Below are 24,945 nucleotides of genomic sequence, written 5' to 3' on the forward strand. Positions count from 1 at the left end.
CAGTCCTCTACACTTAAAGAGATAATCTAGAGCGCAGACTGTATGGAGGTGAGATAAATGAGACATAGAATGTGAGGGGGATTTGCCTGAACATGAAATGTGAAAGGTCCAGTTTCTTAAATACAGAAAATGTCAGATACTTGCTGGTGGCGTACTTTTTGAAAACAGTACAAAGGACCGTCTTGCGGATAAAGCAGAAGAAAGCTGTCAGCAAATACCAGTTGGCTTCGAAGCGGCTGCAATGTTGGTACTTCCACTGTGAGTAAATAATTGCCTGTGGTGAAGGGCCGTCTAACACCCTGCACTTGTATCTCTGAAATACATCCAGAAATTGCAGGTGAAGGGTAATTGGAGAAAATGAACTTAGAGGAAACTATCAGTGCTGTTTATATGTGCCTTTTACATAGCACAGTGTGTATGTGTGCGCATGTGTGTATGTGTCTGCATACACTAATAGTATGCGTAAAGGCCAATGGAGATGAATATGTAGTATTAAGCACAAACAGGGCAAAGATTAATACTGTCAAAAATACAGAAGCTACAGCAGTTGGATGTTGTTAGGGTGCAAAGACTGGAAAGTGAAATCTTGCCCTCAAAGTAAGCGTGCACAAACCCAAAGTGAGCCCATGGCTATTTGAATTTAAGTGATAGTTTCATAATTAATTTCAGCGGGGCAGGTTTGCGTCTGGCTATAACGTGACTCTGGCTGAAACCAACAGAATAGAGCTGTTGGAGAAAGTATTGTAAAGGTTTCCACTGCTTTCAGGTCTACTAAATTACTAGTGGTCTCCTTGGTGATGTTTTACTAATCCCACAAACGATATCAGCCAAAAAAAAAAAAAAAAGAAAAAAGGAAAAAAAAAAAGATGCACAGTAAACCAAGCAAAAATTAAAAATCTTAAACTAAGGTACACCTTCAACTGTACTTAAATCTGAGAGCTCAGGACACTTTATTTTACATAAAATTAAGTATCTGTAGTGAAAAGATACAACTAGTCATTCTTTAATGCACCTTAAAAATAACTCTTGGTAAGAATCTGTAGGAAAGCAGAAGGTGGGTGGACTGGGGAAGTATCATCTGGCACCTCATACAGAGAAATGTTTTTTCAAGAAGAGTATTAGTCACTACATGAGTGTGTGCTTCTGAGGATGCTGAATGTCTGTTTGGAATTCTCAGACACTCGGAACTCTTCTCAAGTTCACTGGAGGCAAAGGGTGGTCAACACCCCCCTAAATTAGTGTGACAGAAGCAGAATTAAAAGTCAAAAGCTTGAAATAGATGCTCAAACTTGCATGCAATTTTCATTATTTTAGGTGAATGAAAGTAGATAGGTACCAAAACATGTGGAAAGACAGGGCACTTATTTGAATTCTAGTCATGATTTAGACATTTACTCTGAAAGATTTTGACAAAGGGCTTTTTAGCCCTTAATTATTTCCACAGACGGCACCATGAGAAAGAGACGAGCTATAGTCAGCTGTTTAGTATTTCTTGCACTGTGCTACCGTTTTGTACAAATGCCTCTTTTGAAGGTAGAAAATCCATTAATCGTGTAATGGAAACACAGCTGTGCAGTCAGTAAAAAGATGGGATGCTGGCAAGTGCTTTAGACTACTGTAGTGCTTTATTTACACGTATTTATTTTCTTCTTGCAGCTTATTGTGCGAGAATTTTAGCGTTAGCTGCATACTTCTGAAAAGTTTTGGCCAAGGCTTTTGTGCATTTTTTTTAGCTGATACGGAATTTTGCAGATGACATCCCTAGAAAGAGAACTGTGAGGGATCAGCAGTCATGCAAGAATCGTATAAGTTAAAAAGGAGAGATATATAGAACGTATTTCAGATTGCAAGAATGGATCTTTGTCAATAGCGGTTTGGTAATGTCAGAAATCACAGTACAGCTCAGATTCCTTAAGGCCTCCCATTGCCCCAGGATTCTCTGGGCAGGGCAAAAGCATTGCCGTTTGCAGGGGGAGCAGAGGCCTCAAAATGTCAGTAAAGCTGCAAGCTCCCAAACCGCGCAGACGTCTTCCGGTGAGGTCAGTGCGCATTTGTGACAAAACGCTTGATGCTCCATAAAGATCGTCATGTAACCTATCTAACCACGCAAGAAATAGCTGTCTTCATTTCTTGACCAAACACGTCCCCACAGCAAGAGCAATTATGGACACATTGACACATACTCATGCAAGTGTAAGGCAACACAGGGTTATAACAAAGGAACCTATTAATAATGCCCTCAACATTAAAAACTATGTAAACCTACCTGCTTAATAATTTTACTGCACTCCAATTTAGCAGTTTAATGTACTGTGCATAGAAATACAAAACAGATGATGTTCTCTAGAGGTTCATTCCATAATTGGAGAATTTATTGATAAATCCTGTACTAAAATCACCTAACACAACAATGTGAAGTGTCAGCGTTTCAGACAAAGAAAAAGTTAGAGAAAATTATTACCATTAGGACATAACTATATTTTAAGAAAGAATCTGAGTGGTTTTACTTATCATTGTATTTGTACCTCTTCATTTATGGCATAAGCCAAATCTCACTAAAGTCAAAGGGCTTTGGTTTATGACATAAAACTCTATTAAATTAGTTGTATGAAAAATGAAGAAGGGCTTAAATGAAGAATCCTACCTTTATTTTCTATCTCTGTCACAAATTCTCAGATGAGAGAGTTGTGACTGACTACATGTTTAAGGGAATGTTGTAATTGTCAACTTTTACAAAACGCAAAATTGAATGAGATTAATTAATTAATTTAAACTGAAGGTAACCACATATGCTCTAAGTTTGTGACATTAAACTGCACTCTGCTCTGTTTCAGCGCTACATGTTGATGACGCAAGAATACTCAGGATTAGATTGATTCGTAGCTCAGGATGAGATTGATTTTGGTTTGCTTTTTCTCCCTCGTTCGTAGCTCAGGATTAGATTGATTTTGGTTTGCTTTTTCTCCCTCTGCATTCCACAGTTGCAGCGATGAGGAGGGTGGCAGTAATTAGGAAGGGACTTGATCTGACAGCCTACATACTTAGAGGAAATTGTCTTCACAAAACTAGAGGTGCTTTAGAGAGGTGGGGTACAAGGCTGGATATTTGCATGGACGCAGACTTAAAAACTAGGGATAAGTGCTAGCTACCCACAGAAAGGAGAAACCTTTCAGAGGTCGCTCTTCAAACCTCTTGTGAGAAGATTGAGAGAGACACAATAACATGGTCTGCACAGTTATATAAACCAGCTTTTTGATTCCGCAGTAGCTTACATAGCCCCATACAGTTTGACTCCACCGCACAGATGAAGCCATATGAGAGTCTCATTTGTGATTCAGGGCACCTTTCAAAGAAACTACAGCATGTGTCTCAGTTTGGAATTTCATTACATATTTCTCCATATGCCAATGAGATTTTGGCCTATAGGCTTTAATTCCAATTGGTATATGTTAGCTAACTGCTGGCATCTGCTACTGTGCTGTAAAGAGTAAACTATAACCTTAACAATCAAAGAACTTTATTAATATTTAAAGAAAATGTTTAATGTTTAAACAGATTATAAAAACTTTAATGAAGCCATTTGGAAACTAGTTTGCATATGGCATTATGCTCCTTAGCCTACCAGCATAAAAAATGACATCATTTTCCAACAAGATGGGCTTCTCTGTAGAAATACTGCTTTCACTACAGTTCTGGGTCTCTTCAGAGTATGAATTACATTTGAGCATGTGCATTTTCCAGTTCCTGTGCTTAAGCGAGATGAAGGAAAGTTGTTTTCCTTTGTTTTTCAAAAGCAGATCTCTTTTTCATAGGTCCAAAATACTATTTTTATTTGGGGTGTGTGTGTGTGAAAGATACTAGAATATGGTATTCTTTACAAAATCCCCTTGACAAAGGGACACATGCTTGATGGGAACTAATGAGGCCAGAGTAAATCTGCACATTCTCAGTTAAGGAATCACTAAAGCAGGTATGCAAAAACAGAGGAAAAATGGAGATTAAAGAATGAAGTCTAGAACTGAATATTCTAATGAGATTTCTGTATGTGGACAGCCAATATTTCAGGTAAACTAATTATCTATAAACAATTTGGATTATGGATAGAATAGCAGCTAATTTATGGTATAAATCATAAATTATGCAGCTAATTACTGATATACTATAGTTATAAAGTCTACTGTTATCAGTTTACTTGTAGCAATGTTTCCTAGCTGTTTACCATCCATCATGTAGCTCACAGCTAAAAGAGAGGAAACAATTACAGCATTTCCACATAAATTTAATCTGCACGTAAAGAGAATGCAGACTAACATTCTTTTAGCACGGTTAAGTGATCAGGAACATCAATCAGCCAGATAATGAGGGATTTTGTCAAGATCCAGATTGAGAGACGCGGTAGTATAATTCCTTTTGCAGAAATCAAGATTTTCTTGTGTTGTTATGATTCTTCTTGTTAAACCCATACAGTAAGCAGCTTTAGCTTTCTTTATAGCATTATACTATTCTACAGGGTTCCATAAGATCTTATGGTACATCTGGTCAAACAATGCATCTGGCACATTTCCAGTCTCCAGCTTTTTCTGCTAAACGCAGAAAATAGCTGTGTAGAGAACTGGAATTCATTGTGCACTTCCTGTCAATTGCAGTCCATTTTAAAGGTAATAATTATTACAAGCACTACGCCTGTGGTGCATATTCAATTAGAGATAAGAAGGCAATTTATAAACGAGGGCAGCCTGTTTGTAACAGACCCAGCGGCGCTGTGGAGATGCACTGAGGTAGCAAGCTATGATGGTCCAGCTCGGGAATACACGGCTGAGCCGGCATGCCTGCGATGCAGCTGGAGCTCATTAGTGCCTCAGGAGGGGAACATGGGAGTTATAGGGGAAGGTGCAGGACAAGAATGAGGGGTTGCTTCTCTTCAGGGTACTTATGCTAGAGCTGTAATGATAGCTCGTATCTAGAGACATGTGAGCCTTTGGGCTTCTAGAAGGCTCTAAAACGGTGACTTCTGTTGATTTCAAGGTAAGTTAGATGTCTCAAAGTTAGCAGAAATTTCTACCTACAACTTCAGGTATCTACTCTTAACAGCCATATGCTAAATGCAGCATAAGCCATTCTTCTTCTTCTTTTAACTCTGTGCTTACAACCTTTTTATGTCTGTATCATTTTTTTCTCTCAGAAAGAAAAAGAACAGGGGCATTTCTATGTTCTCTCCGATCGTTTTGAACAGCTGCAAAATGAAGGTTTTGCTATAGGCCTTGTCTCAAAAAAAACCCCCCAAACAAAAAGGTGGGGGGGAATATCTGGGTAAAATATAAGAAAACAAGAACAAGGTTTTTCCCTAATGCAACTCATTTCCAGAGGGTTTACTTTAAGCAAAACTGGCTAAAACAAGGGCAAAACTATACTAATACTGTTCCAATACAAATAAATCTTCCCAAATGCTATTTTATTTTCTTGTTCTTGTTATCAGTAGTAGCCCCTTCTTCAGACCTTTCCACTGACCACTGTAAGTTGGTCATTTGACTCTTTCCTGAGCAGCACTGCCTGAAGCCCCAGTCTGTCGCTTTTGAGTCTGAACTCACAGGGGTTCAAGGAGGTTGGAAATTAGGGGGTTTTTGTTCAGCTGCAGAAAGGGAACCATGAGACAGAAGGAGACAGTGCCCATCAGAGCTAACATTTATGCTCAGTCTCCACTTAAATAGAAGAAAGTACTTCATGCATGCAACCTGTTTAATTCTAACTAGGAATTTCCACTTTATTGGATCCTTTAGGCAAGGACCTCTTGTATACTTTTTGAAGAGTGCCAGACCTGAGTGCCATGTATTAGTTAAAAAGAATTTCCAGTTTACCTTCAGACAGAGTATTAGCCATCAAATATGTTATCTTATATCAGACAGCCAATGGTGCTATATACCTTAGAAGATAATGAAAAAACATTCTAGTATGAAATTTTCCTGCAGGCGCTGTGATTGTGGTTTGCTGGAAGAACAGATTCTTCCTGCACAGCACATATGCAAAGACTGATTAGAATCTGGTACTGGTGGTAATCTTGTTTGAAAGATAACTTACTTTTCTCCCAGTCTTTCTCTCTGACAATCATTTATGTGGAAACACCTGACCTCTTGCAGTGCCTTAAAGGTTATTTTTTCCTAAGTAGAGTTCCTGAACAAATCACAACAGCAGCTGCCAATTAGGCTGCCCATTTCAAAAGGATGAGAATTATGGTTTGTGGTGGTTGCTGCTTTGCTAATTATCGAGGACATTTTGCTGTAAGTAGGGTTTTCCTCAGTCTAGAAATACTCTTGAATTTTTTAAAAGTCAAGAGAATGAATTGTAAGAGCCATTATATCCTGACATTTGTGTGGCCTTTTCTTCCTAGAAGTGTAAACTAATTATCTATAAACAATCCAATGTCTGATAACAGAAAATAGTAGGCATTAACCAGAGATAAATTAATATAGGCTGTGTGCTTTAGCAGTAAGCACAGCTCTAAATGTTTGGTCTGTTAAACACTCAAACAAATAGCAGGACCAAAGCCACAAGGCACACATATGTCCTGTGTGACTGTGGAGGGTTTAAGATAGGGGCACTAAACCCACTTCTGTTTGTGCTGTTGCTCTCTGTGATTTTAGAGGGCTGCTTCTCCCAAATGCAATATGGGTGCTAGGTATCTGGAGTGGGACCCCTCGCAAACAGCAGATTGACGCGGTTTTGGCAGTACTAGTACATAGCCATCTCTACTCAGCTGCTCCCCTTCTCTCACAGAAAGATAAAAACAGTAGCTGCAGTTCCTGGCACGTGCTTTTAACAACAAACACAGGAGAAAGCACTCTGCCACTGGAGCAGAATTTGCAGTGCATTATTTCTTTTCTTACAAAAAGATAGCTGACGGAAGAATCCTGTAAGATAGTCATTGTATCATGTATCTAGAGAAAGGAGATCCGTTGTTTCAATTCTGAGTGTAGGTCTGCTTCTAACTTGTTTATAAGATAGATAGGCCAGCCAAAAAGCGGTAGAATGACCAGATCACAGTGATGGTGCTTCATTTGGATATAGTGAGCCAAAAACTGACTTCAGCCACCTCTTTGCCTTTAGTCCTACAGTGCTCTTTTTACTACACGTTGATGACTGTTCAGGAACCGCTCCTTTGATAAATTGATTTTTTTTTTTTCATCTCCCATTTCAGTAGATTCGGACATCTCCATTCCCATACTTTACTTTTTAAGTTACGCTCTCCTGTTCCGATTTGCTTCAGAAGCAGAGCCTATAATTATGGATGGAACAGCATCAAGTCTAAAGTCCATATTGAGGCTATTTGATGACATATCAGGGTCAAGAGTATAATAATCTGACTTACAACTTTTGAGGAATTAAAAAAGTATATGTTTCATGACTGTTTTGTCAGCCTGTTTCAATTAATAGGATTAATTAGCATTAAATTAATAAGCTTATAAACACAACCCTTTTACACCAAACTCTACGATCCAGCAATCAGCTGATTGATCCCTAGCCTGTTTCCTTCTTGGAGAACGTATATCATAAATGAGCCAAGTAAGTTTTGAAAACTTAATGTATTTTCAAGGGATTTCCAGGAGATATTAGCTGCTCCTCTGCAAAGTGATGACTTTTAATAATCAGAGATAATCATGTCTGCTTTCTAGTGTGGAGATTAAAATTTGAAGCAATCAGTACAGTGAGCAAAGCCCGAAGACCAGTCTCAACTTTCAGTCCTTCAGCACAAGTTAATTTGGTCAAGCAGTCCGAGTAAGACTACATGCTTTGGTAAAGTTACTCAGAAGTTATGCAGCACTGAGTTCTCTTGTTTTACCTTTACCCTCTTCTCAAGCTTGTGTAAAACCTTGGAGGTGAAGGGCTGCTGAAATCTTAATGTGGCATCTTGTGCATACTGCACGCTCGGTGCAGCTGAACAATCAGGCCAGAAGCTTTTGTCTGTAAGGCAGGTGTTCCCTAATGGGTTTGCTATCAGGATCAGCAAAAAATGTAACTGTTTAACTAGTAATGTGGTTAGAAAGGCTATTAGACCTAATTTGAGAACGCAACCTTCCCAAGCTTGTTAGACACAACTATTTCAGAGGTGACTATGTAGACAAGGGCTGGATCGGTGGAATGAACGGAGACAGGCAGGGCAGTATGTGACATATCCCCTTGCTGGCTGGACGTGCTTTCCTGTGCCTTCTAGTAATTCCCTGGCTCTACTTCCATAGGGGATGCGTTTCAGAATTCCCTTTCCAGAATTTATAACTTGCTGGCACTGTATTTTGCCCGAAAGCAGAATTCTCCATACCCTTGCACGCTTAACCAAAGAGAGGTATTGCCCTGTTCCCTGGTCTCTTCGTTGTGGCTGTTCCCTGGAGTTAAAGGAACATAAGCAGAGAATGATACAACTCATAAGTGTGATGGATAACATTTATAGCCATTAGAGAAAGTGAGAAGCTTCTCTTAATACTCCACCACTAGGAAACTGTGCTGGTCTTAGCTTGGCATTTGAGTGAAACTGATAGAGGGCAGAGAGAAAAAAATAGCGAGGAATGTCTTCTCTTCCTGTAGAAAACCCAGTATTGGCCATGCATCCCTTTCTAGAGCTGACCTGTAGGGATTTACAGTCTGTCCGCTTTCAACAAACCAGTAATTTCTATTTATCTAGCAACACGCTGCCCAGCCACTGACTGACCTGTAGCTAAGCAAATCAACCCAACCCAACTGTACATCTGAAGAACCTAATGTAAAATCTGAACTATAATGTCCCAAGATTTAGGAGCAACTGTTGTTTGCCTGCAGCATAACGTGAGGTTATACTAGCAGCTGGAAATAATTCTAGAGAAAGCTGCACAGAATCAAATAGCTTTTGATCAGGTCCTAGCAGTTTCATCTTCTCCTTCGCTAAAGATGTATTGGATAAATTAAACTTTAAGTGTATGAAACTCAGGAGCACTCTGTTTGACCTAACTTTGTTGCCATGGATGGCAGTGTCAATTTTAACATTAAAATCACTATGACCATCGTCAGGTCAGTGATGTGAAAACTTAAAAATACTGCCATGAAACATCATTCATGTTAAAAACAAACAATAAAAACACAGAGAGAAAATGTTTATAAATACTTAGTGAGAATTGGGATAATTGGATTGAATGAAAACTCTTGAAAGCCTGCATTTTCACTAAATCTTTGTTATCTTACTTTTCTTATGACAATGTTAAAATAATCCATTGTTTGTGACAAGCTTTGTGTTACTTTATACTTTTAGATTGTGTAGGTTTGAGATGCTTGAAATCTAATATTTCTCTTTCATGGAATGTTAAACGGTGATTGACTGGATAATAAAGGATACATGGGGACTAATAATTACATGGCATCTTTTAACAGGCATTCTTAATAGAGGTTCTTAAATTCTCATTTAAGAACTGTAGATAAGTTCTCTTTTTATATCAATATCTGAAGAAAATCATACCGGTCTTTTTCTTCTTATGTATTCTTTTAGAGCAAAGGATGAGGTATTATGAAAAATGCAGAACTCGGCATCATGGCCAGAAACACCATCTCTATCATTGTGTACTGAATTTTACCATCAAGCTATGAAATTTTAACAGCTAGTAAAAAATGTAAAGAAAATAATGCAAAGCAGTAGAGAAAAAGCATTTATTTAAAAACAGCTAACAATTTCACAATCTGATTTACAGTTTTAAATCTAATTTCCATGTTTTGTGTTAGCTTTAGCTTCAGCCTTAACTCACTGTTTTGTCGGTGTGCATTATAGTTCACCAGTCCTTATTGAAAGATCTGTCATATTGTAACAAAAGAGAGAGACTGCCTTGGAATAATTCTATAAATGAACTGAAAAGCCCTTGATTTTGGCCAGTAATGAGTAATACAAATGACTGAGATGGGGAGTGAAGCCATCTGTCTGCGCAACAATATTCATTTAAAATGCACTGAAGTCATATATGATTATGAGAATGCCAAGTGTGTGGCTTAGTAAATTTGCTTGAAGAGAATTCTTGGGGGGAGAGAAAGAAAGAGGCAGTGAAACAGCTGCATATGAAAGGGTAATCTTTGGATTAGAAAACAAATTAGAAGAATTCAAAGCAATTTAACCACAATTTTTGAACCATATCGTAAGGGAGGCTTATGGGGGAAGAGAAAAACTGAATAGAAGGGCGGCATAAAACTCATAGCTCCACAGAGAGTTTATTTTCACTATTTTGTTTAGCACTCTTGAATGGGAGGGAATGAAAGAGTAAGCATGAACAAAACCAGTACGCATTTAAACTAAATGTTAGTTAATTCTGTAGTTGAAAAGGCTCATATGTAATTAAAAATACCATGGCCTTTCTTTTTCTCTTCCTCTCTCTGAGGCTATGCATCACTAAATTATGCAGATGAATCCCTGAAAAAGCCTCGTATTCAAATTGTAACTGTTACATGCAAGGGTAGTAATGGCATGTGCAATTCAGTATTTCTGCAAAATAGAAACAATTCTATAGTAGATATAAATGTTATTCCCTTATGGTACAGTTATCAGAGAAAGGTCCTCTTCTCTGCTGGAATACTTTTTGAAAGCATCAGCCTCTGCTGGTATGAAGAAATGCAGTTGAGAAGACTTATCCTGTTCAGTAGCTAACACTTTATTCTGGAAGTACTGACCAGAAACTTTTTTGTGATTTAAAATCTGAGAGAGTCTGACAGTTGAACTGATACTGTGCCCAGTATTTTTTCTATCAAACTGTTTTTGATAGAAAATTGGATTTTTGATTAAATTGAGATAAGCAAGAAGTGATGAAATTTTCTGCGTAAAATTTCCAATGCTTGAAACAGAGGAATTGCTGAAAAAGGTACCAGATTGCATCATGAAAATTACAGTCTTGGATCATATGTTTCCATTTTGTTCTAGGAGATAGATTTTCTACAACCTGGGGTTCTTGGGATAGACGAGTCAACATTAAAAGGGAAGAAAACTGCATTTAAATGACTTCTTACAGGATCTAGGTAGTGGTGAGGTAGTCTAAAATTACTCCTTGTGCTGAAAAGTATTTTGAACACTGCAATGCCATGTATCTAGTACTGAGAACAGCCCCAAGTTTTAAAAAATAACTACAATTGCACTAGTCACCTGTTCAAACAAAAAACAGATGACCAAATTTCTCGTCTCTAAACTCTAAATAGCACAATGGAAAAAAATCACTATCTTTCTAATTATATCAGATTTTTAATGCGGCAGAAATGAAACGATGTCATTGCTCAAGTCTCTGGGCCAGACTGCAGTTTATACAGTCCCTTTGCAAAAATCCACATGGATCCAATCTCCCAGACCACTTCTCTCTTATTTACCAGAGCTCTTTGATTTCCTTAACTTCATAGTAATTTTTATGGAAGCTAGCGTAAACTGTTACCTCCTTACCCTTCATCTCCCCGACTGACATTTCAGGTCTTTTGGGAAGAACACATTCTTATATTTTTTGCTTATCCAGAGAATTGTTACTGTTTTCCTGGTAAAATCTCCAGTCTTTCCCCTAATGACGATATAAGCCTCTTCCTTTGCATCAATGAAATCCCACCCAGCTATATTCCAGTACCTCTGTCTATTCCTTACACCAGTTGAAGACACAAAGTCAGTTATTTCCATGCCCTACCTGTTTAGTTCTCATTTTGGAATCTGGTGACAGATTGTTGTAGGTATAGTGGGCCTGTGTGACTCCGCAGAAAAGGACTGCAACAATACCTGAAATTCAAAGAAAAAACAGAGTTAGGTGCTTCTATTTTCTTACTTAGGTTTGTCAAAGGGCTGCATAAAAAAAGCTAATTAGGCTGTTAACAGCATTTTATAACAAAAGAACTTTAAGATATGTTTTATAAGAGCATGTTTCAAACAAACTAGAATTTTTTTTCTTTGCTAAAAATGATGAAGGTCTCGAACCTTCTACTTGGTCCATCATGCTTTCATAGCGTTCCCACTGTTGTGATTCGGCCCAAAACTGTAGTAAATTTGTTTGAATTAATACATGGTAACATCTGACCATAATCTGACTGACAGTTAGGCAAGACTAACACAATTGTAATATGAAGGACTTCAGACTATTTGAAAATTTTGCAGAGACTGAATAGGAAAGGAAAAAATAATTTTATTACATTTAAATGGTTTGAGAGCGCTTGGTACTGAATGACTGCAACAGGGGAAAGTTATTTCAATCCGTGCCTGATTGTTAGCCTTATCATAAGCAGTGTGTAACAATGTGCAAGGTTGACAACAACATATTGCTTAAAAATGATGCTCTGGCAGGTGCAAGCTGCGTTGCCCAGAATGACTAGGTCAATGACTGTAGCCATGTGGCAGTAATTATAATTCCCAACCTGTGGAAGGTCTTGAGGAGCAGGGCAGCAGGTTTGCCAGGAATAATAATAAATTTCTATTATAATGATATTTCTTATTTTTGAATATTTCCACCCTGGCCCTGGTCCTAACTCACTAGAATCATTGAGTAACGCCACTGTAATGCAGTATTATAATTAAAGTAGTTGATAAGATTGTAACTGCAATTTCCTTTCAGCTCTAGACACAGATGAGGCAGAAGGAACCTAGACAGGGAGAAAATAGAAAACCAAAAATAAGTGTCCACCAGTAACCATATGTAAATGCCCATGGAGGAAGAAAGCTCTGCGCTTTTCTTAAACTTGGGGCATGTCAACATAGATAATTAGTTATGCAACAGCTCAGGGCTTGCTCATGTCCATTCCGATCATCATTCCCCCGAAAACCTCCGCACACATTTCCTGAAGCATGTGGAGCATGCACGTTCTGCTCGGTTTCTAGATGCACACCACATGAGCAACAACCGGTTTTTTGCACAAAGCCAGCCTGCAGCGTGATCACGGCATGCCTGTGATCTCCGGGGCTTACATACAGGCGGTGTTCCACCATCCACCCCACAGTGCTTTAGTTCTCGTGCCTTTCAGCCCTTCTACCCGCTGCCTTCCGTCTAAGAGCTACGGCGTGCCCTAATTAGCATTTTAGTTCTGCTTCCTCATGGGCTGCTCTGCAAATTGTTAGGTAATTTTTAGCTCATAGGTGCTGACGTACTGAAATAGCGCTGATGAATCCAAGGAAAAACACCGAGGCAACAAAGCAAGCAAAAAGATACCAGTCCAGGTTTAGGCAATATCCGTCCTTGGAATGTGACTGTGCAGCAGCTTTCTAGGCATTTATTGGGTTAAACTAGCATGAAATGAAACATGTAAACCAGTTCTACTGGAAGCAAAATAACCCTAGTCTGTGCCTTCAGTCCAGGACTTGAAACTGGATAAGGTTTCCTCCAGCTTCTCCGGGATGGTGACTCCTGAATTTACAATGGCCGGCAAGAAAAGGCTCCGTAAGGGGGCAGAATCTACAGTGCTGCAGGCTTTAGCACAGCAAACCCAATATAAAACAGTCTGCTACTTCAAAAGGATTAACAGAAGCAGGCCAGGCTTCACACAGTTACAGGAAAAAATGGATGGTAACGTACAAGTGTCAGGTGAAAGTGCTGGTGCCTCAATAGGTTCTTATCCAGACCTCTAAATGTTTGAATTTTAGCAGCAAGAGGGCCCTGGAGGTAGGTGAAATATCCTCCTCCTCTAAAGCAAGGTCTAGATAAGGAAACACGGAACAGTAAAAATTTAGACAATGCTGAAATGATTTCATTTGGAGGAGTTTGTGTGTGTGTGTGTGGGAACAGCACGGTGCAACATACCAGTTAAAGTAATTATTACCTTACCATGCCTTTCTCAAGTTTCTGACTCTCTTTGGATTGCTACCCATGAAAATATTGTCCAACAAAATGCAACTTTCTTTACTTGCAAGCCTCTCTTGTTTCTGGGAAGAACTGAGGCCTGGCATTAATATGCCTTTGATGGAAGAAAAAACTATGGAGTAAAAAATTCTGAGATGAATTTGGCACAAGGGATAACTGCCATCAGAAAGAAAATGAGAAAGCAAATCTTTTTTTCCTACAAACAACTGTGGTCGTTTTCTTTGCTTCTGGGTTCTCTTTATATTGTAAATTTACCTGTACTCCTTCTACAGAACACAGTCTCTGCAGCCAAGAAACATTCCACTGAGCTTTAGCTGCTGTGTTTTTGGTTTTTAATATTTATTTTGTTAGGTCTGTTTTGGTATTTTTTTTTCTAACTACACTAAGACTTTTATTTGCAGTAAATAATGTAGGTACTAGTGCGATTGTCACTGCCTAAATACGTTCCAGGAAGTTCATGTTTTTGTGAGGTCTAATTGTTCTCTTAAATGAGTCTAAGTCTTTTTTTCTCAGTAACTGTATTTGATTGTGCAGAACTGATCTGGGGAGTTTAAAAATTCTCAAGGCATTAATAATGTGCAATGGGATGCTCAAACAATGAAATTTCAGTTAAAAAATATAGCCAATCAGTAATGTTGCTAAGTATCTCTAGCTCCAGGCCCAGTAACAGAAGTGGAGATAAGAGTTTCTGATTCACTTTCTTCCACGTGAATCATCATCATGCCAAGTCTTGCATTTTTAAAATTGACTATTAAATTCAGCTATGATTATAAAATGTTTTTTTGACTGCTAAGAAACTGTTAATTATGGGTAGTGAGAGAACTGAGAGAGTGACATGAGGAATAAAATGGCCTAAATCTGATTTTACAATAGGAATAAATGATCTGAACCATGCAATTATGCAAGTGTGGAAACCAGATACTCTGTTTCCAGGGAAGACTGGGGGAATGCAGTGGAATATTTCACTTGCTACAATTGAAGGCTTAATATGTACCAGCCATGCCTCTCGCAATGAATGCTTAATTAAAAAGCTTGGAGAAAATTGTTTGTAATGCATTTCCATAAAAATGATTACTTAAGAGTAATGACCAATTATGTTAATGCAACTACAAAGGAAAGAGAAGTACCTAAAGAGGCAAACACAGAACTTTTTAGTTAGAAGGAAAAAGCAATCCGGATTTCTTTGTAACACTATTAAAGCTGGATTTTGGAGTTAGCTGGGTAGCAAAATACTGTATGAACTGTGTATGGCACATAAATAAGGTTGTTAAATTTTTGCAGGCTTTCTTTCACAGAGAAGACCAAATATGATAATACTGGAATTGTAAACAGAAAGTATTTATTAGATGCAGGGAGGCAGATAAAGTGAGATGGTCCTTTTACCAGTCCTTAGTGTGCTCAGTGCTTTATTTTCACGGTATTGGAGACTCAGCTCGCTTTTTCAGTGCCGTTAATGTTGTTTCATTTTTAAGTGGCAAATTTAGCAATTACTGAGATACTTAGTACTACAATTGCTGAACAAAATGCTGACCTAAAATAAACAGGGAATGTTTTGAGTTGAAATGGGTGATCAGTCGTTAAGTGCAATACAGCCGCTTGTGTCTATAAATAAAGTTACTGGAATTTTTTACTTAATATAAAAAAAAAATGAGAAACCTCACAGTAAAATGTTGATAGTCACTAGTAAAGTTTCAGCTGCAGCTCAACCTCTTTGAAGAGGTTTTATTAGAAATAAAAGCCTACCATTTTATTTGATTTTTTTTGCTCCTTATATAACAGAGAAATAGTGATAGCTTGTTAGCTGCTTATACAATTAGAAAACTTATTGCTGAATACTTGTAGTTGAAATTGTTGCTAGGACAAAAGCTAGTAATACCAAAAGATAATATAGGATAAAGGAGTAAATTGCATCTTTAAAAGTATTTTGCTGATGGTGTGAATGTTAACATGATAGTGTGAGCATTAATTTATAAGTGTTAATCTAAAAATAATTCCTATGTTGTCACTGAAAAACAAAATCTTTTTCCAGATCATTTCACAAATAGGCAAAAGGAAACGTCCCCTTACTTTTCAGTATCTGGTGCTAAGAGAAAAACTGAAAAAAGTCTGTCTTTTTTTTAGTGTGCTTTTAATGCAAACCTGGAAGTGACTGGCCACAATTTAAACTTCAGAATTTGCAAATCTGAGGCAATAAAACTGACGTTATGTCTCCAGATGTCAGGTCTTCTAGTGGTAAAAAAAGGAATTTAGAAAAAGAACCCCAAACCTCTTCCTTCTGGGGTAACCTCTTATCTGCTTAAGGGAGCAGATAAAATATATAACTTCATTTGAGAAGATCTACAGGTGAACTGGCCAGTGTTCATCCCAACTTCACAACAACTGCAAATCCCACAGTACAACAAGCAACAGGAACTGGTCTTTCATCAAAGGCACTGAAATGTGGGGGAAAAGAGAACAACGAGGACTGGGTAATAGAGAAATTATATAAATCAGATAACATTTACTTTGGAGTCATATTTATGCCAGAATATCTCCACAGCACCTACTGGGCACATCCCAGTGCAGACTGAGTGGCAGGAAATGAAGCACTGTCTTCTGCATCAAATTGTTGCAGTAATAAGGCTAGAAACCCAGTAGTAACAATATCCCTATTCAGCCTGTTTTCACTGAGGGTATGAAGTGTGACTAATCATTTTTTTTTATACTGAAGCTTCAAGGCTTCTTTCATCAGACCTGCACCAATGCAGAACCAAAGCTGGTGCTTTGTTCATGAAGCTTTCAACTCTGGAGTTGTCTGAGGTTGATTTTGTGTTGAAGTGACAGAAAGCAACAAAAGACAGAGCTGAGGGAATTTTTTAGGCCTTCATCTGAGGAATGATCATTGGTATTGCACCTGGCTGCTTCAAGTGAGACCTGAGCTGCAGTGTTGTACTTTTGTAACCCCAAATGAATTGCTGCATTCAATTTAGATTGGAACTCCTACAGTGAGACACACCAGGTTTTATTCTAGACACACTAAGAGTGCTTACCCCCTCTATCCTGAACCTGTTCACTAGCGATAAGACTCCACTATCCTCATTTTATGCAACGGATCATAGATCTCAGCCTAATGCCCGCTAAGCACCATGCTCATGATTGCAGCGCGTTTCACATTCAAGGATAACCTGCGCAATAGCGTCCATGGTCAAGTCCACCCCTCGATCACGAGCCCATCTGCATGTTGCACCTCTTCCTTAGTGACCTGAGGTGTCATGGGCCCACCGAGCTATAAAGAAATATGTACTTTTAAATAGAATATGTACTTTTCTCTAAAAACAAACACCTTTCTCTTCTTCCCTTACTGTCTTAAAAGGCTATACCTACAACAGGACCTAAGTTAGCCAGACCCAAGCACTGACTCAAGTGTGCACATAGTCTGATTAAGTGATGCTGTTGAAAGGGCAAATGGGATAACTGGAACTGCACAGAGTATTGGATCTAGCTTATATGTCAGCAAAGTATGTCTAGAGCATCCTCTAAAGCACAGGGCCCGCCTGGCGTTCCCTATCTTAGAATACCACATAGATCATCCAGAGCCATCTCTGAAGTCCTACAGGCAAGTAATGGATTAGTAATTTGTGGCAAACTTGCCCAGCTGTCATCTGTCTCTGCACAGCAGTGCAAATGCCATCTTCTCATCAGTGAAGAGCCTGCTTTCCTAATTAGACCCAAATGTCATCCTTTCCTCCTAGGCAGAACTACAGCTTAAGAGAGTTGAGGTCTCTTTCCTTTTGACCTAGAAGCCAAGCTATTCCTCCTCCCTTGTTACTGGGAGGAGTCTACCTACTTCTCTCTGTGACACAATATGGCACATTACTTATGAATAAAGGAAAGAAAACCACAAAATTGAGAATTTAAAGCCCAGAATAACTTCCTTTTATGGAACGATAAAAGGTGAACTAAAGCCAATGAGGTACCAACCTGCATTGTGCTCACAGTGCTCAGAACGGCAGACAGAAATGTTTTGATAGATTCCTTCTGAGAGTGATACAAGAAGAACTGGTCACAACACTTAAGAAAACCAATGAGGTAGATGATGGATCCAAGACAAATTACAGCGAACAGATAGGAACAGCGAACAGCCGCGAGAATAACTGCACTTTGTCAGCAGTACTAAAGGAAATGGAAGTTGGTGACGTTTGTTCTTGCTATGTCCTAAATACAAAGGTAGCACAAAACTGCCCCAGTGAGAGACCAGATCTTTCGACTTGTCCTGGGTACATCAGTCATAATAAGCTGCTTATTTATTTTTGGAGGAAAAGCTTTCTCACTAAGGAGACTGTGCTCTCCTGTGAGCCCCTGAATAAGGCGGCAGGTGTCCGACGTATCACAGAACGTTCAGACAAGACTTGCTGAGGGTGAGGAAGCAGCAGTAATTGATTATTGCAAGCTATTTCCTTTATAATGATCAGAAAACAATCATTTTGGGCTGGGCTTTGAAAAACAGTAAAGGAACAAAGATGATCCCCTCCAACAATTTTTCCTTCAAGATCCATTGTCTTTCTTAGCTTCACAGCACAGGTCTTTGGCATGTAAAATCAGAGGCAGTTGGCCGTAATTTTGATGCTTTTACACTGATAAATTCCATATGGCTTTGAAGTATGCATTAATTGAATACATAATGCAAATAAATTCACATACATACATTTGACACCATTTTTGCAGGTATGTTAATCTCTCTTTATTTGAATATCTACTTAGTTCAAACAGCTGTAGATAGAGAGGTTCTAACTGAGGTGAACATTAAATGCCCATGTACATCACGGAGTCTTTCACAGACTAATGACTGAGTGATCAGTTAAAAATTAGCAAATTATAAAATTATTATTATAAATTATAAAGCAAGAGAACAAGCAATTAATAAATGCAAGATGTACTTTCCTCATTTATTTTGACAAGTGTTTAATTTAAATTATTTATGATTTTTTTCATAGCCTACCAGTAAATATTCTGTAATGAAGTTTGAAAATGAAAGCAGCTATATTAACACTGACCTTACTATAGTACTCAGTTATTACAACTTTGCTCAGCAGTCAGGAATGATATACTTCGGGGCAAATCAGAAAGTGCACACAAATTAGATTCTACTGTCTAAGAATCAATTTATCATGCCTGTGTCACAGCTTGATGATATAGCTATAAGAGTAATAACCATAACATTAATTTCTAATTTACAGTTATCAGTATAACAATAATTATGTAGTCATCCCAGACTTTTATTTTGATTTGCTGGTTTGATCACATACATTTTTCAACCAGGGTCAGGCCCATATGTTGTGTTATAGATCATGGGATATCTTGAGGTAGAGAAATAAGATGTTTTATAAAATGTTGACCTGTACTACTCTCCATTCACATTTTATTTAAAAATTCTGCAAGTAAAACAAGTGAGCTCTACCACCTGCTATACCTACACAAAATACACTGTAGCCCGTTATTTATAAATTACGACATACTTCAGTACTAGACTTCAAAAGGCTCTTAGTGATTGAAAAAATCATGTGGAAAGCCTTATAAGAATAAAATTATTTTGCAATTACATTACTTAATAGCTACAGGGAAATACTGATGTCTAGTGTTAATCCTTTGAAGTTCATTTAGAAAGAATGAACAGAGGAAACACAATATCCAAGGAAAACGAAGATGAATATAGGCATAAATGTACAATGGATCGAGTTAATTTTTGAAGCAAGTCTACTGAAGTCAAAGACTTCAAACTAGGAATTTAGCTCATTGAATGGAGTGGTCCAGCAGCGTCATTGCATGGTTATGATGCTCTCTTAATTCTAATGATTGCTTTTGAGGATAGACGCACTTGACTGTAAAACCAGATGATGTATGCATTAAGTAAGGCAAAGGGCAAAGCAAGTAAGCTGGAAAAGATTGGGAATGATGGAGTATGGATTAAGTGCTGAGTGTGTTCTGAAGGATGACTGGCTTTCCCCTGGGCTCCCCGTGCCTTCTGCCACAGGTGCTTTGTACATAACATACCCCTGTGGGAGACTGCACACAATAACTGCATTTTACACAGATTTCCTTAGCCATGGGTATGAGAAATCAGAGCCACCTCTGAAATCTATACCTCCAACAGAACCTAAGTCAGCTGAAATTTCTTCATCAATACAGTAATTCTCCTGCTGAACTGGAAGTTTAAAGTCATATTATGAAAGGAGGGGAGTTGGAGCTATTTCAGATGAGACTGAGAGAAGATGAAAGCAACATCAAAACTGGTTAAACCAGACAACTAAAAATATCAACGCTAAAGTGTAATGTTAGCACACTACTAATAAAGTCAATGCATTTACAAAACACAGCTTTGAACTTCTGAAGCTACAAGAAAGGCTCCGTGAGTTTTTTCCATCCTAACAGCTTCTGACAAAAGCCTTTCACAGAAACTAAATGCCAAAGATTCAACTGATAAAACTTTCAGGATTAAACTTTGCCTCCTCACAACAGTGTGATTAAACAGTTTCCACCTGAAACTCGGAACACACCCATGAGAGAAAGGCTAGCGACAGACCTAAAAAGGCTTGGTATGTTTTCCTTGGAATTTGTGTGTTGGCAGAGCAATTCTATTTTATATGCCTACATAAATTCCTTTATTTATAAGAAATAGCTAAATTTCCCAACAATTTTCTATTTTTTCTCTTAAATTGGAACTTTACTTTGGTTCCACTCTCTTTCTCTGGCTCTCCCTCTGTCCATTTAAAATTCCTTACCATGGCTACCGTAAAAACCATCTGTGGTGTTTTTGATAATTAGAGTCTTTTATTTAAGATATTTCATATATTGCAAAAGGAAAGAGAAATGAAACACTCTTCAGAGTGACTACCAGGAGAGGCTGTGCTGTCTGTCATCACATTTGCAGTATGCAAAAAAGACGTATGCCAATTTTTTTTTTGTCTGGACGTACAGTCTGTTCCTATCCCCAAGAAATGGAAATTGCCTTTGGTGCAGCACCTGAGGCTTTGAAAGATCTTAGTGTTTCCCTCACAAATCCACTTTTTGAGTATAATGTATAACTTATCAATCATGTATTTGCTGAAACATAGCATCCTTGTTCTCAGCTAGGAATGTATTTTGAAACAGTCTTTCCTTGGAAGTCATTGGATAGGAACTCATTACCTTCAGTAGGAGGCAAGTGATTAACAATCATCCTTCTTTGCTTCCATTGTTATGTAGTAATCATGTCACATTTTTAAGAGCCGTTAAGCATAAAGACACAAAATGGACTTTTATTCCAGCTGGTAACCGATTTTCTCCATGCGAATACCACCCTTTTGTTCAGTTCATGTGCCCCTCTTCTTATTAATTGGCCTGAAGATTTTGGCAGTAAGCAGGACGCAAAACTGTATATTTAATAAGGCAAAGATGTGAGAAGATGCAGATGTTAATACCCATTCTGAAATAGTTTGATTGTGTGGCTAATATTAGAAAAAGTGACGTGCTGGCTCTACAGAGGTCAGTAGAAATACAACTTTTGACTTCAAAAGGCTTTAAACAATTTTGCAAACAAAACAGTGGGCTGCATTAACACTCCATTAAGCAGTTTTCTTCCCCTGACTTTCCCTGACGTTAATCAGAGCACTAGATTTCAGAGGTGACAGCATCAATAACATTAAAACGATCTGACTCTTACAAACTTTGTTCTTTCAAATCACACTATACAATAGGTTGCTGTCTAGGTAAACGATATCCATTTGCAATTTTTGCCTAAACTTCTGTGGACTCTTTATGTTGTAAAAAGCAGTCCCTGAGCATGTACTTGACTGTGATTCTCAGTGTTAACAAAAAACCAATCAGATCACACGCCTTTCTACCTGTCACTGGGACATGCCTGTACCTCTCCTGTTGCAAAAGGTGTTTATGGAGGTGCGCTGAACAAGATGAATTTTTTTCTTTTTTTAAATCCAGAGGTGGCTGCAACCCACTGGCAACGCTGAGGATGTCCCTGTCCTCTGTTTAGTCGTTGATAGTTGGGAAAAAGGAGGAGGGACCAGGACGTGCAGTGCATGCAGAGGAGCACACAGTCTCTGACAGTCACATGGCACTGTATATTTGCTTCCTCATACTTACCGTCATCTTGGCCCTATAGCTGGGCAGAAAATAGTGGGATTAATAGTGGGACTAATAGGGATGGGACAATGTGAGGAGGGTAAGGAAGAAAGACTGAGGACTTTAGCCTGACCTAATAAGTCTTTGTTTGGAAGAACTACTACTCAGTGTCTCTACAGATTTATTCTTAAAGATGAAACCATCTCCAATATAGCAACTGGCTTTTAAAAGCTTTATATATGATGCCATGCCCAAAATAAACATGCCATTTTCCCACATTAGAGTCATATTATAAAACTGCTTTTATTCAATAAAATGCAACACTTACCTGTAAGACCAGCAGCTTCTGCTGATAAGAAGGCACTCCAGGATAGGAGGAAAAACAGACCTGTCTCCAACATAGGGAACTCGCACAGCTTTGTAAATTTTGTCAAGTGCTAAAAGATTACTAAGGAAAAATAAAACCCCAACTGTTCTGTAAGCTAAAACTGCCCCCAACCTGATGACGGATGAAAGAAAGAAAGCAAGCTCCCCCACCATATTCGTCTATACAAGTTGAATTCAGGAAAAACTGCACGGCTTCTAAATTATCTCAGACAAAGAGGAAAATCCAGCACAGGTTTTAAACAGGTGAATTCTACAAGTCGTCTATTTCAAGGACTTTTGTGGTTTTTGAAATAATGCCTAATTGGTTGCATTTTATATTCTTTCCCCAGAAAAAAGGGAAAAGAAAGTAATTTTGTCCAGTTTTGTAAACAAACTGGCATTTGTTTACATTTGCATCAATGCCAGAAAGATGAAAATCGCTGCTCTTTCTACGATAGTATTTTACATGAAGAACTGTAAAACACAAGAAAAAATGCAGGGCAACAGATATGCCTTTTATTTCTAGTTTAGGTAAACTGACTGACGTGATTTGTAGTCTAGTGTTTGCCTTGTATTTTTGTATAATTGCTGCTAGTCTGTAGTTCATAAATAAGTTGCTGTAGTTCATAAATTTACCTTATAACCTCAAAATACCTCGAAACACTTTCCTAAAAATGTAATTATTTACAAATAGTAAAAATAAAGACCAGAGTCTTGTCTAATGTTAAAAAGAAATTTGCACATTAAGTTCTTTGTGGATTCTGACAAGTGAAATTTCCTGTCAATTTATGATTTGACCGTTTGTTTGCAAAGTCTTGAATCAACAGTGAAAAGGTTCAGGCTCACACTAAAGATGGTCAGTCTCAGATATCACGCAATTTTTCCAACATATATAGATTTTCTCTCTGAAAACAAACCATAAAGGATATTAAAGCTGTGACAACAGCGTAAGAGGATCCCATGGCAAATGATCCAGCAAAGATCCCCAGGAAATTCCCCACTGACTGGAAGAAAGCAGCAGCATCAAACGCATTAGGATTCTCCTTAGGACTGTAAATGGATATAGAGCTGAAAAGAAAACAAAGGGATGGGGGAGAGGGAGAGAGAAAGGAATAAGGAATTTAATCACGTTGTTAGGATATTGAAATCAATAATTGAAAGTGGACATTTTTAGGGAATCAAAATGCAAAACAAGTCTTCTCTGGGCTGATAGCAGATGGGAGAGCAAAGCAGATGGAGACTGGGGAGGGAAATGGTTTATTTTCAAGGTATCATACTGGAAATCCATAGTCTACCGTCAGTCAGTAAACATTTTTATACTAGAAGCGCCATAAAGAATATTGTTTCCAGGCCAACTAAACAGTAAAAGGTGGTAGGTGTATAAGAAAACTGCAGGGAAGATAGATAACTTTGAATTATTTATTGGCCATATGTCTTCAGAGCAGTTATATATTCACAAATATTCTTGATAAAAAGTGCAGCTCCATGGCTGAGGCTCAAACGGGTGACACAAATCACAGTAGGTACCAAATCTGCAGCAGCAATCTTGTCATAAACCACCTAGTAGTTCCCTTCTTGGTGTAACCCTTCATAAACAGAGCTGAAAGCGTATCAAGAGCTCAGCAATAGGACACCTCGTGGACAGGATGAATGTTGTCCCACAGAAAGAAACTGCTGCAGTTGTCAGAGGTCATCTCCTGTATCCCACCCCTGAGTACAGGCATCAAGAGCGTTCTTGAATGGGAAATGATGCCGCCAAAGGGAAGGCCGTGCACTAAAGCATTTTTGGAGCGTTTCAGGGTTGTTATTTGCCACTAGTCGGTTACTGCCCAGAACACTAGTAACACCAAGTATGTATGCTTTTTTGTCTGGTTGAAACTTTACATTTAACAGATACAAAATAGCCCTAAGCCTCCCAAACACTAATTAAGCAACATTTTAGATCTTTGTGGTTCTGTTGCTTTCAGTACCGTAGGTCTTTTACGTTCATTGTTGAAGAAAATGTACTGAGCTTGGCATGGGATTCCAGAAAGCAGCTTGGATTGCTGGAAAATGATTGGTATTTTAAGCATTAAAAATTTAGAATTTTTAAAATGTTTTGAATATTTTAAGCTCTTGCATATTAAGAACGTGATCCCTGCAGTCTGATGTCTTCCATCTGGAGATGAGGCTTAGAGATGAAGCTCTGTATGGAGGATTTTCTAAACAGTTGCATTCATGTAGAAATCTCCAAATAACATGAAGACATGTGAAAACAGATCTCGTGCTTTCAGTCTGTAAAAAAGGCACAAGGATTCTAAAGGCATATGGTGGAGCACCACTAAATACGAGTGGTGAATACTTATCTACTACAACAGAAATTACTACGCACCAAAATCTGATATCTCCAGTTACGCTGATTAGCACCACCACAAAACTAGTGAGATGATTTGTAGCGGAAAGTGCTATTATTATAAGTACACAAAATATTGTTCCCAGAGGAAATGCTAATCGACAACATGTTGCTATCCAAATTTTCAGTCCTCTTTCAACTGTGACTCTCTTACACTAGGGGTCAGTTATAATTCTTTGCTTCTCTTGCCTTCAGATGATTCTTGAAATGTTTGTTATCTCTGGCCTACTCAAAATTTATTGTTTTAGAACCCATGTGAAATGAAGAATTAAGCCGTAGATACAT

The 24,945-nt window shown here is 38.2% G+C and overlaps 1 protein-coding gene across 1 annotated transcript in view; it reads right to left on the bottom strand.

Annotated features, from left to right (window-relative positions):
- SLC9A9 (solute carrier family 9 member A9) overlaps nucleotides 1–24,945 on the bottom strand; it is a 239,639-nt gene that overhangs the window by 127,570 nt on the left and 87,124 nt on the right. Inside the window, exons 7-9 of the mRNA XM_009286711.1 lie at nucleotides 23,198–23,336; nucleotides 22,231–22,336; nucleotides 11,655–11,743 (exon numbers count right to left, since the gene is read on the bottom strand). Of these exons, the coding sequence (XP_009284986.1) occupies nucleotides 11,655–11,743; nucleotides 22,231–22,336; nucleotides 23,198–23,336 (334 nt within the window). The remainder of the gene's footprint in view (nucleotides 1–11,654; nucleotides 11,744–22,230; nucleotides 22,337–23,197; nucleotides 23,337–24,945) is intronic.

Source organism: Aptenodytes forsteri, unplaced genomic scaffold (genome assembly GCF_000699145.1).
Source record: "Aptenodytes forsteri isolate BGI_AS27 unplaced genomic scaffold, ASM69914v1 Scaffold184, whole genome shotgun sequence".
NCBI lineage: Eukaryota > Metazoa > Chordata > Aves > Sphenisciformes > Spheniscidae > Aptenodytes > Aptenodytes forsteri.